General features: G+C 36.9%; 2 protein-coding genes across 2 annotated transcripts in view; one reads left to right on the forward strand and one right to left on the reverse strand.

The window, feature by feature from the left end:
* Positions 1 to 9,622, reverse strand: part of anapc16 (anaphase promoting complex subunit 16) — a 32,880-nt gene extending 23,258 nt beyond the window's left edge. Inside the window, exons 1-2 of the mRNA XM_039772677.1 lie at positions 9,458 to 9,622; positions 3,596 to 3,740 (exon numbers count right to left, since the gene is read on the reverse strand). Of these exons, the coding sequence (XP_039628611.1) occupies positions 3,596 to 3,737 (142 nt within the window). The 5' untranslated portion in view covers positions 3,738 to 3,740; positions 9,458 to 9,622. The remainder of the gene's footprint in view (positions 1 to 3,595; positions 3,741 to 9,457) is intronic.
* A 3,020-nt stretch (positions 9,623 to 12,642) lies between these two features.
* The window catches only part of ascc1 (activating signal cointegrator 1 complex subunit 1), a 24,828-nt gene continuing 24,147 nt past the window's right edge, over positions 12,643 to 13,323 (forward strand). Inside the window, exons 1-2 of the mRNA XM_039772690.1 lie at positions 12,643 to 13,025; positions 13,187 to 13,286. Coding sequence (XP_039628624.1) covers positions 12,914 to 13,025; positions 13,187 to 13,286 — 212 coding nt within the window. The 5' untranslated portion in view covers positions 12,643 to 12,913. The remainder of the gene's footprint in view (positions 13,026 to 13,186; positions 13,287 to 13,323) is intronic.

Here is a 13,323-nt window from a genome sequence, read left to right on the forward strand (position 1 = left end):
AATGCACTCATTGTATTATGTGTGGACCCTAATGTGGCGATACATACGTTAGTTACATTTTGGTGAATTTTGAATGAGTGCAGTGCTGTGAAAAAGTTTTTTTTTAATATAAAGAGCAATGATATTATCTATCTTCCCAATACTGATATTAACTGTTCTTTACTAATAAAGTATTTCTTCTTAAATGTAATTCCATGTTATTGTACATGTTATCAAGCCACTATGTTGACACCCTTCAAATAAAGTATTACTGAAATTTGTTACATTATATTAATGTTCTCTATGCATCTAAAAATATCACCACTTCATATATATCAGTGCTCTAATTCAATCAAGATAAAATCAGAATTGAATTGGGACATTAGTGCTGATACCTAGCCCTACAGATATACTTTAGAGAAATGCCAAGGTAAAATGAACATAGTATTTAAAACTACTACTCTGATTCAAAAATATTTAATTAAAAAACAGTCATTTCATATTTTATGATAAGAAAAATGGAAGAAGTTTTAACTAGAGCAATTCACTTTTCATTGCCAGTGCTGTGGATCTTGTTATTTATACCATTTAACAAGGATAATTATAGATACTGACAAATTATCAAGGTGTATTCCACATGGAAACAGTTCAGAATAGAGAAGGGATTAAAATTTAGATTTACAAAAACAGTTTGCCATAGATAACACAAATGATTAGCACTAGCCTGGTTCATGGTATGATTTTGCATGAAAGCTCATAAGTCTACAATATGGTTTAATGCGACAGAAAGTATGAAAACCTTTGAAATCCTCACTGAATAACAAATTAAAACATTTTTTGAGTTTCCAGTAATTTTATCAGTACTCATCTGAGCTTGATGAAAGTAATTGAACTATTTTTGATAAATTTTATACTGATGCAAATGTATACTGGAGAAAACTGTAATGTTAACACATTGATTTCTGGGCTCCATCTAACATCCGGTATGCTGTAAATGATGAGCTTTACTAAGGATGGATGGATGGATAGATAGATAGATTATTAATACTAGGATTTGTACTAAAAGAGATATCAATGTCAGCACTATTTTTGTGATTTTTGTAATGCAAAAAATTCAAATACAGCACACACAAATAAACAATCTTTAGGGGAAAAATATGAACAGAGTTTCAAACCTTAAAGATGTAGTGCACATCCTGTTAAAATAAACTGACAGGAAAAGTACAACAAACTGTCTTTAATGTTCTTCACCCACACTTTCTGTTCCTTAGGGTTTGCTGAAATGAAATCATTACTGTCTCTTCGGCAAAGAGATGCTGGAACCGGTTTTAACATTAAGCAAGATTTGTTCCATTATGTAGGTGTAAATAAGGGCAGGCATCACCACAGGCAGATTTTCTGTGGCAAATGCTGCTACCCATACTTAATGACTTCTACATAAATTTTTCAAGAACAGCAGAACACTAAATAAGAACATCCAGAGAGTGTACTGGTATTGCATGTGTCACATGAAACCAGGACACATGGTATGAAAATGTACAATATGTAAGACAGCTTTTAATACATGTTCCCACTGATGTATAATATTTTTATAATAATTGTGAATGACAGACACTATAACAGAAAACAAAACAGGAAAGATGGGACATGCCACAACAAAAAATGCCCAAGATTATGAGCCTGTATTATCTCTCCAACCATTTCACATTACCAAAAATTTGTGATAAACTTATTTTACTGATTTAGATGTAAATGATCAAAAGCTAAAGACAATTACACAATTACTTTATTATCTGTAACTAAAATATGGGGCTTATTGTGAGTGACAAGGATAAAATGTGTTTAAAGAACAGATTACTGGTTACAGAGTATTACTAGGTTAAAATACGATTCTTTCTCCTTCATATATAACAAAGTATATGGAGTTTCACACAAAACTAGTGCTTTTTCTTAAAAACAGCACATTCAAATATTTCTAATAAATACTGAAAACAAGACAATTTAGCACTTTGTGTTAAACGCAGGGAAAACTTATCAGCTAATATATTCAAACTCTTCAGGTATAAGATCCTAATTATTTAGTCCTGGAAAAAAAAACAGCTTTAAAAATATATTAGTGAAAACAACTCTCCTCATACTTTTGCCATGCTTGTCTGTAGCACTACCACATTAAGGTATATTAAATTATAAAACTAGAAGAATTACTTTTACTAATGGTAATCAGACTGGAGGTTGGTAACCCTTGCCTGAGAATGTCAGTGATTATTATACCTTTTTATTGCATCTGGTTTTCTCAACTACCTTTCATTGTAATTTTTGCTGGATTTCACTCTTTGATGGTTTATATTAGCAGTAGATATATAATTTTAAAGTAAGCCAAATAAAAATCGACAACTTTTCTAAACAAATCCAGAAAGTGTGTGTTTTCAATGCATACTTTTCGATTTTCAAGTTAAGACCACAATAGAAAGTATAATTTACATAATGTCTTTAGACTGAAAACATGCATAAAATAGCCAGAATCTGAAAGACTGCTCAATAATTGTCAGGTATACTTGTAGACTCCTCTTCAAATCTGTCAGTGTTAATTTGATCTTTTGTGGTACTTGCCATGTTGATTTCATTGTACTCATTAGTCTGAATATTTAATAGAAATACTGAAATCATCATTGCTCCATTATTCCTCTATAAAACATCTTAGCATGGTGCAAAGTTTTAATGGATATACAGAAAGCAAAAATAACCCACATACACCTGTGCATGACAGCTTTGTATGTAAATTACTAAACATTTAACACTTTTGGCATAACGATAGTTGCAAAATTAAGCTAGTCCAAATTTTTGACCAAACAAGACAAGGGCAAGATTTCAATGACTTGAAAATGTACATTAATAAAAAAAAATGCCGGCTTTCTGCTAGAGAGTGTGTGTGTGTGTATTATATATATTGTAAGGTTTCTAAACTCTTCTGAAACTCCCCCCAATGGGATGACACGTCAAAGATTGTCCCGAAGCATGATTGCCATGTCTGTGGAAGACGGCATATAAATCAGGGACTCTCCTGAGGCATGCACAGAATGATGGGAGATGGTGGGGGATTTAATTGGTACATTATTTACACTGCCAAACAATGTGGATCGTTACTACTATATCTACTATATCTAATTGATCTAGATGCTTGGATCTATATTATGTCATTTGTGTTTTACTATTAATACCCAATCTGGAAATGTCACTGGCCTCAATTAATTTCAATCTGATTTTGAAGTGTATCATATCTAACAAAGAGGCAGGCCATTCAATGTCCTTCAAACCTGTATCTGATTGATACAGCAGACTCATAACTTTTAATGTTGCTTCGAAAAAAACTGAAGAGTAAATCTACAGACTGAACTTAGAGTTAAATTATTTTAATTCTAATCAAGTGATCTGAAAATAGCAGTAAGTAGTATGCAATTCAATAAAGTGGTCTTAAAAAATGAAAATAATATATACTGTGAAACTTCAGGATCAAAGTCACTTATTCCACCATTAGACAGCAATTACTATTAAAAAGTAAACGTAGAAAAATTCTGATTGGCAATTGCAATTATCTTAAATAATCCAAAATGCTAACCTTCCATCATATCCCCAGCTCCTTTAGGATATGTAAGTAGAACCTTTCGAGGAGGAAGAAGTTCAGATGCGCTGAAACCTGATCCTGTAACTGAGCTTCCACTAACACCACCAGCTGAAGAGGAAGATGATGAAGCTGCCATACTCTTCAACAGAAAGTATAATATTGTATTAGAGCAGACCTCTCAGTAAGAATATTATTATTGGCTACTGAAATTAAATATATTGTCCATTTTCTGCTGATCACAGCTGAAGTCTATGCTTTTTGTTTCTCACATTACCCCAGAAAAATGACATCCAACAGTTAACCAATTCTTGTAAAACTGGAATAAAGCACTCTACCGCTGCTTCACCATACAGTATAATACAGCACTTAATGATAATAGACTAGTAAATTTAAAAGAGGGGTACCTATAACTTTTAAACATTTAACATAAATTAAAACCCATTAACATTTGCTCCAACGCTCATTTTTGTTTGGCCAATTTCTCTTTGTTCATAAATTCATGAAATACAGTTAGGTCCATAAACACTTGGACAGAGACAACTTTTTTCTAATTTTGCTTCTGTACATTGCCACAATGAATTTTACATGAAACAACTCAGATGCAATTGAAGTGCAGACTTTCAGCTTTAATTCAGTGGATTGAACAAAAAGATTGCATAAAAATGTGAGGCAACTAAAGCATTTTTTTAACACAATCCCTGCATTTCAGGGGCTCAAAAGTAATTGGACAATTGACTCAAAGGCTATTTCATGGGCAGGTCTGTTCAAGTCCGTTGTTATGTCTTATCAATTAAGCAGATAAAAGGCCTGGAGTTGATTTGAGGTGTGGTGCTTGCATGTGGAAGATTTTGCTGTGAACAGACAACATGCAGTCAAAGGAGCTCTCCATGCAGGTGAAAGAAGCCATCCTTAAGCTGCGAAAACAGAAAAAACCCATCCGAGAAATTGCTACAATATTACGAGTGGCAAAATCTACAGTTTGGTACATCCTGAGAAAGAAAGCAAGCACTGGTGAACTTAGCAACGCAAAAAGACCTGACTACACGGAAGACAACAGTGGTGGATGATCGGAGAATCATTTCCATGGTGAAGAGAAACCCCTTCACAACAGCCAACCAAGTGAACAACACTCTCCAGGGGGTAGGCGTATCATTATCCAAGTCCACCATAAAGAGAAGACTGCATGAAATTAAATACAGAGGGTGCACTGCAAGGTGCAAGCCACTCATAAGCCTCAAGAATAGAAAGGCTAGATTGGACTTTGCTAAAGAACATCTAAAAAGCCAGCACAGTTCTGGAAAAACATTCTTTGAACAGATGAAACCAAGATCAACCTCTACCAGAATGATGGCAAGAAAAAAGTATGGAGAAGGCGTGGAACAGCTCATTATCCAAAGCATACCACATCATCTGTAAAACACGGTGGAGGCAGTGTGATGGCTTGGGCGTGCATGGCTGCCAGTAGCACTGGGACACTAGTGTTTATTGATGATGTGACACAGGACAGAAGCAGCCGAATGAATTCTGAGGTGTTCAGAGACATACTGTCTGCTCAAATCCACCTAAATGCAGTCAAATTGATTGGGCAGCGTTTCATTATACAGATTGACAATCACCCAAAACATACAGCCAAAGCAACCCAGGAGTTTATTAAAGCAAAGAAGTGGAAAATTCTTGAATAACCAAGTCAGTCACCTGATCTTAACCCAATTGAGCATGCATTTCACTTGTTGAAGACTAAACTTTGGACAGAAAGGCCCACAAACAAACAGCAACTGAAAGCCGCTGCAGTAAAGGCCTGGCAGAGCATTAAAAAGGAGTAAACCCAGCATCTGGTGATGTCCATGAGTTCAAGACTTCAGGCTGTCATTGCCAGCAAAGGATTTTCAACCAAGTATTAGAAATGAACATTAAATTATTTCCAGTTATTTAATTTGTCCAATTACTTTTGAGACACTGAAATAAAGGGATTGTGTTAAAAAAATGCTTTAGTTGCCTCACATTTTTATGCAATCTTTTTGTTCAACCTCTGAATTAAAGCTGAAAGTCTGCACTTCAACTGCATCTGAGTTGTTTCATTTAAAATTCATTGTGGTAATGTACAGAACCAAAATTAGAAAAAAGTTGTCTCTCTGTCCAAATATTTATGGACCTAACTGTATATTTTACTTTGCATATTTTATACCGAGTGGCACAGTGGTAGTGCTGTTGCCTCGCAGTTAGGAGACCCGGGTTCGCTTCCCGGGTTCTCCCCGTGTCTGCGTGGGTTTCCTCTTGGGTATGCCAGTTTCCTCCCACAGTCCAAAGACATGTATGTTAGGCACACTGGCAATCCTAAATTGTTCTAGTGTGTGCTTGGTGTGTGTGTGTGCACCCTGCAGTGGGCTGGCGCCCTGCCTGGGGTTTGTTTCCTGCCTTGCGCCCTGTGTTGGCTGGGATTGGCTCCAGCAGACCCCTGTGACCCTGTAGTTAGGATATAGTGGGCTGGATAATGGATGGATGGATATTTTATACCACAACTGTGCTACACATAATACTTTAAAGAATGGCACAGTAGTGCTGCTGTTTCATGGATGCAGTGTTCTGACCCCCAGTTGATGCCCATGTAAAATTTGGATTTTCTCCCTTTGTCTCAGTGGGTTATCCTCTCCCATCCCCAGAAACATTTAGGACAGGTTAACTGGAGACACTAAATCTGCTATGTTTGAATGTGAATGCGTATGGCCTTGTGATGGACACTAGCTTCCTAACCAGCAAAGGCTGCTGCTACCTTGCGTTCAATGCTGACAGGACAGATGCTGGGCTTCTATGAACTTGTTACAGATTATGTAGGTTTGAGGAGGAGGAGGAGGATGATATATTTTCACTCTGGTTAATCAGTTAATGCAAAACATTTTACATCTACTTTCATAATCATGGGTTAAGTTCTGATGATCAAATTGAAACACCCCGCCTCATGCTGAATATCTGGGGAGGAATGAGACTATTTAAGTTTTTTTTTATTTTCATATACTGCTTTCACCCCAAAGCCATGCATGTTCAGATGATATGTCAGCTCCAAATTGGCACGCAGAGTGAGTGAATATGGGTGTGGGTGTGAGAGTATGCTTTCTAATTTACAGCATCTCTTTCATTGTTTTTTGCAGCCTTATTCCCAGTGCTAACAGGATAGGCTCCAGCTCCCATAAAGGAACACACAAGTTATACTAAATGATAGATGGTAGAAAATACTATACAAAGATGATGTAAAAGTCATATATTATATACATAACAAACAGAACTAATTGATGTGAACAAAAAGTGTTTTAACTGCCATGTTTAGGCAGGTAGTGTGGTGACATAGCTAAGACAATTGGCATTAAAACACAGTTCATTTCCCATCTCTGAATCACTGTGTGAAATCTTCCAAGTCACTTAAACTGTTATAAAAAAATATGTATACAGAAACAAGTGGACAAAGCTGTCAGCCATATTTACAATAAATATATGTACAGTATTTACATATTACATTCACATACAGTATAAATAACAGTAGTATAATAACTTCTCCCAGAGGAGCAATTACAGGTTAAGATACATAAATATTTTTTATTAACATAGGACACCAAGGGAGTAGTTTCAGCTCAGTGTAAACTGTTTTGAAAGTTGCATTTTAAACAAGACATGTCAAACAACTCTTCACTGCAATAGTGCAGAGTGAACTGATGTACACAAGCTATCCATACTAACAACCAATTATTTATTTAAAAGGAAAGACTGACAGAGTATCATCAGTAATCATGCCTCATATTTTTGTTGAAACTAACCATATACAATTTTCAAAACATTTGACATTTTCACTCAGAATTTACGTGTATGTCAAACAATTCTCTAGTATATACAAATAAGATCAGAAATTATTATACAGTATGAAAAACATTAAATTTATTTCTGACACTACATTTATCAATTTCATGTTAAAAATGTGAAGGACTATTTTGAAATGTATTAGATTGAAATTTGCGCAAAGGGGAAAAGATAAAGGAATGCTCAACCAGTTTTCGAGAACTGCTCTTTAATGATTATGTTGTTTGCTTATGTCCTTTTCCTTATCAAAGATTAGTTCATCCTAATACCTTACCGGACTGAACCAGTTCTCATTCTGTAGACACAAATATTCAACAGGACTTGGTTAAATTTAGTTAAGAAACTTAGAAAGATATAAGCTATGATCACACTTAATGGACATTACCATTCCCTGCTTTCACTTTTCCACTTCATTTACGTTTCTCTGCTTGTTAAGGTGAACATCTCACTATTTTAGTACTATTCTTTAATAATTCATTTACACTTTAACTAAAGATATAAAGTATTTTAACATTAAAATGACAATGTAATTCAAAAATCCATGACCAACTCATATTGGACCTAAATGTGCAATTAGAATTTTCCCTACTTACAATCCACTAATGATCATTAGAACATCTGTTCAAAGTGCAGTGGTCTTCATGTCAATATTGAGTAGAATTCACACCTCTTTATTAAATCATATAAGTCAGACCCACAGAACAACTGGTATTTCAATAGTCATATGAGTCAGCCTATCTGCTGATATGCATAGTACATACCTATTAATGTCTTAAGCAAACTTGAATAATTGGCAGACCAGTGCCTAAATTCAGGTGGACACCAGTTAATTTAATGGCCAAGGTGTCCTTGGTACGGAGCTTGCATTTTTTTTCCCCAGTGTTAACCAGTTTGAGATACAAAATTGGCTTACCTTGGCATGTCCATTAGTGGCCATAGGATGGGACTAAATCCCATATAGTACCATTTGCTATATTGGGTTGTAACTGCCATGATGGACACAAGGTACCTATGACCCTGTACTAGAAAAACTTTTCAGAAGATAGTGTGAAATCTGCATGTCAGGCATAGCAAACAATGGAAGATACTGTGATTAACAGTCCACCCATTCATTTTCAAATGTACTAAATCCAAATCAGAGTAATGGAAGAGCATGACACAAAGCAGTTGCACACTGTGGACAAGGGGCCAAACACATTGTTATCCATACCAGCTTACATAAAAACATGTCCGTTTTATGGGTGAAGGAAGAAAACTGATGTATATGCTTTAAAACGAGAAGAACATGCAAATTGAATATAATCGGTCACTGGGCCAGACCCTTAACGCTGTCACTTGGAGGTGTGAGGTTGTACACCTAAGCAATATAACAACTTAAAAACAGTCTGAAGAAAGCGTATATAATAAAGATAAGAATAAGATGTATATGTTGTGCAACTGACGTCCACAAAATACATAAATAAATAAATGGTGGCTGATTTCAAATTCCTACATGCACTGACATCATCAGACAAATAAACACACACGCACGCAGCTTATTTGTACCCAAAACTGTTTTCAAGGTCACTTCAGACGCACTACATTTGTTTTTAATGGGTGTGATTTCAGATAATGGAGGACGAAGCCTCCGACATTCCCTTACGTTCCCATATTTTTAACTGCTGGTAATCAAGAAATAGTTTAAAAAGTTGCCGATTCTCGTGAGCACCTAAGTATGCAAATAACTTGTATGCGCTTCTGCTGCTGGCAGTATGGGATGAAAGTCTGAGGCGGCAGGCGGACGGACATCATACACCGCTTTGAACATCGAACAACGTTTTAGAAATAATTTATATAATGCCTCGTTTTCTTGGTCAACAACCATGATCGTCACCTCCAGATAAAGCATCAATTCTGATACAAAACAATCGAACTCTTCACCTTCTCTCGATCTCGTGGCAAGCAAACACACATATCAACATGCCTCCTTATCAAGAGTTGGACTATAAAGTAATCCCAACAATGACCGACCTTCTTAATGCTTGAGTAGATAGATCCAAGAACAGGATGTCTGTCACCATCAAACTTAATTTAACTTTTAAAAACAAAGGTGTATAAACCTAAAGTGATTGTTTGTAGTCAAAGCCGTAAGCAACTCGCCGCTTTACGGCACTTTACGGCAAGGAAGAAAAAAACCTTTGCGGTATCGTGAAATTTGCGCGTCCTCTTGCGGGAAATGGTTCTTACTGCAACCAGGCTTGACAAATTGTACAGCTAGCAACAGTTGCCAGATTAGCGCCAATCGTTGGGTTTCTAAGTCCGTTAGGGGAGGAATAAATGATTTGGGATAATTTCTTGAAATTGTGCGCAATTTTGTAACAACTAAAACTGTCTATTTACAATTACATGCCCCTTTAATCTTACATTTACATTTATTTGCTTGACAGACAGTTTTAACCAAAGCAACTTACAAAAGAGGTAATCATAATCGAGTAAAATTAGGCTAGGGCCTGTTCAGCAAGTGTAATAGGACATGTAACTAAAGCCGATTGCCATAGGTAAAGAGATGTAATAACTAATAATTTACAACTATAGATTAAACAAAGCAATTAAACTTAAACAACAAATTAATAAGCAATATAAAATATTACAGAGATAAGTTTTTTTCAACAGATATTCACAGAACAGATGTGTCTTCAATTGCTTTTTAAATACATTGAGGGAGTCAGTAGTGTGCATATGGGCATCTCCTTCCACAAACTAGGAACTACAAATAGTCTGGATTGAAACTTGATACCACAAAGAGACAGCATCACTAGACGCTATTCCCTGGCAGACCTGAATGGGTGAGCAGGTGTATAGCACCACCAGTGTCTCCATATACTCAGGTGCTGACCCATTGACAACTTTGTAGGCAAGCATCAGGGAATTGAACTTAATATGTAATGACTTGAAGAGATGACTGACGTGTCTGTCTCGGATGGCTAAATACAAGAACGGTCGCTGCATTCTGGAACGTCTACATCAGCTTGATAGGATACGCGGGAACTCCTGCCAGAGGAGAGTTCCCGTAGTCCAGACACGACAAGACCAAAGCCTGGACCAGAGGTCGTGTTGCATGCTCTGTCAGATAAGGTCTGATCTTGCGGATGTTGTACAGCGTGAACCTGCATGAACGAGAAACAGTGTGTTCAGAAAAAGATAGCTGCTCACCAGATCACCGCCCCAAAGTTGTGTACTGACTTGGAAGGTATTAGTGACAGTGAGCCAAGTTATACAAAGATGGGGAGTTGAACAGACCGGCTGGCCAGGATCACAAGAAGCTCTGTTTTTTATGTTGAGCTGTAGATAGCGGTCCTTCGTCCATGTTGAGATATCAGTAAGGCAAGCAGAGAATCTAACTGATACTGATGGTGTCCTCCAGAGGGAAAAACAGGTACAGCTGTTTATCGTCGGCATAGCACTGATAAGAGAAACCATGCGACTGGATGACGGAGTCAATGGTGGTGTACATACAGAAAAGCAGAGAACACAGCACAGATCCTTGGGGTACTCCTGTGCATGTCTGGTGTGGTTTTGACAGCTGTCCTCGCCAGGGAAAGCTGACCTGCCTGAGATGTAGGACTCGAATCATCTGAGAGCATTTACAGTGATGCTAGTGTCAGATAGGGTGGCATGAAGGAAGTTGTGGTTGGTGGTGTCAAAGGCAGAAGAGAGATTTAGCAGGATCAGGACCAGTGACATGTTTGTACCTCTAGAACGTCGTAGCTGTTCAACCAACCGTTAGCAGAGCCATTTCAGTCGAGTGGTTCCTCTTGATGCCGGACTGTATCAAGCTCATCTTAATTTAACATCCATCCATTATCCAACCCGCCATATCCTAACTACAGGGTCACGGGGGTCTGTTGGAGCCAATCCCAGCCAACACCGGGCGCAAGGCAGGAAACAAACCCCGTCAGGGCGTCAGCCCACCGCAGTAATTTAACATCAGAGACAGATAAAGACTTTATCACTATTTAAGTTGAGAAAGACTTTAGCACTATTTTAAGTGTCAATGATATGTGTGATTATGAAGGTGGCTTTGGATGCATTTGCCTACACTGTAAACAAGTTTTTCTCCAGCACATGGGCCGCGGTCTCGAGCTCATATTTATTATAATGGTAGTGGGTTGCGGCTAATCGCAGCTCTGACAATCGATCTCAATTCAACAAGGGGGCTAAAACGGTCGCGGTCGATTCACGATGTGGATCCCCGACAACAGCTTTGACGATCACGCTCGATTCACCATGCGGGCCAACTCTGAAACTGACGCTGTTGACCTATGATGATCCCATAACGTCATCCCCGCATCTCTTAACTCCCTTGGTGGGCTGCGCACTTACACCGGAAAGGAAGAAACACCTTTAACCACATGAGCTGGCTCCTGACCTAAGATGCTGTATGCTAATTACCTTTGGTGCGATTATCTACTTTACAATATCATTTAATAATGACAACTTGTCATTTCAGTTTAAAAGTGAAATTTCAGAAATCAAGGTTTATTTTTAGTTTTCTTTAATTGATATAAAATCACCATGTAATGCACGAAGGTGCATTCAACATATTTTAATTTTAGAAACATTCAGTAACTTTGCTTAACAAAACTGTTTTTACGTTCACAGCTGAGAGTTTAAATAAATCTGAGTAACACAAATAAGTTATATCCACCTGCTTTCTTCCAGTGTGGTTAAAACAACTAATTTCAACTGGGTTTAAGTACTCGATACATTTATATGAAAATGTAAAGGTTTCTGAAGTAAATTCCTCTCAAAGAATTATTTTTTCTTTCCAAGTTTAAAGGATTTTGCTCAAACCTCAATTATATTCTCCCGTATTTTTAGGGTTTTTTTTAAACAAAGAAACAAAAAAAGAGATTTCCACTCAGAAACTGTAACGTCGGTTCTAAAAGAATCGCGATATTTTGTAACAATCGCTTAAATGTACAAAGTAACAACACTGGATTAAGCAGGGTTGACAGTGGCACAATGCTATGCAATAGTATATATTAGGTCATGGAATATTATGAATTATTTTCAGCACTTTTTTTTTCCTGAAGAGTCCGCGTCGTATTCATGACTGGGAAAAGTGACAAATTCTTTGTTAGGAACACAAAATTGGAGGCGCATGTTTACAGGGGAGGTTTTTTAGGAACGGAACTGCTTTTCGTTGTCGTGCGAGCTGTTTTTTGTGATGTACCCGGGTTGTGTTTGTATCTATAAACGTGTGGTGATAGAGTATCAATGAGGTTTAAGCAATATATTTGTAGTAAAGTCACAAGTGTTGTTTTAATAGGATTATCTTTACTAATTAGTACTCTTATATAACCGAGTCACTGTAAAATGACAATCAGACTTTCACTTTTAAAAAAAAAATTGTAGTGTTTTGCTGTCCTTAAAGGATTACAACACCAACAGTGTGCAAACATTTACTAACTTGGCAGCTGTAAAATGGATGTGTTGAGACCGACATTGATTAACATAAATGGACGATTATACCGAAAAAATGCAGTCAAAGAGCAAACGTATCAAAATGACGAAGAAGAGGAATTTTCTTATTCAGGTGCACATATACAGTACTGCTGTGGTTTTGTTTGTATAGATATGCGAGCTTATTGTTAAGTTAAAATGGGACCCTTTGAGTATACGTGTGTTAATCTCACGAATCAAATTATTATTAATTAGTTATAATTTTTGTCTAACGTGGTATTTTTTATTCTGCAGAAAATTCACTTTGTACGGACGAGCCATGTGACTCTCTTCAGATTGAACAGACCGATAAAGGATATCGTTGTGCTATAGATGTACCAAGTGTCCTTTACAAGTACGTCCATTGTGTGTGTGTACAGTATATATATATA

The sequence above is a fragment of the Polypterus senegalus genome, chromosome 1 (assembly GCF_016835505.1).
Source record: "Polypterus senegalus isolate Bchr_013 chromosome 1, ASM1683550v1, whole genome shotgun sequence".
In the NCBI taxonomy this organism is placed as follows: domain Eukaryota; kingdom Metazoa; phylum Chordata; class Cladistia; order Polypteriformes; family Polypteridae; genus Polypterus; species Polypterus senegalus.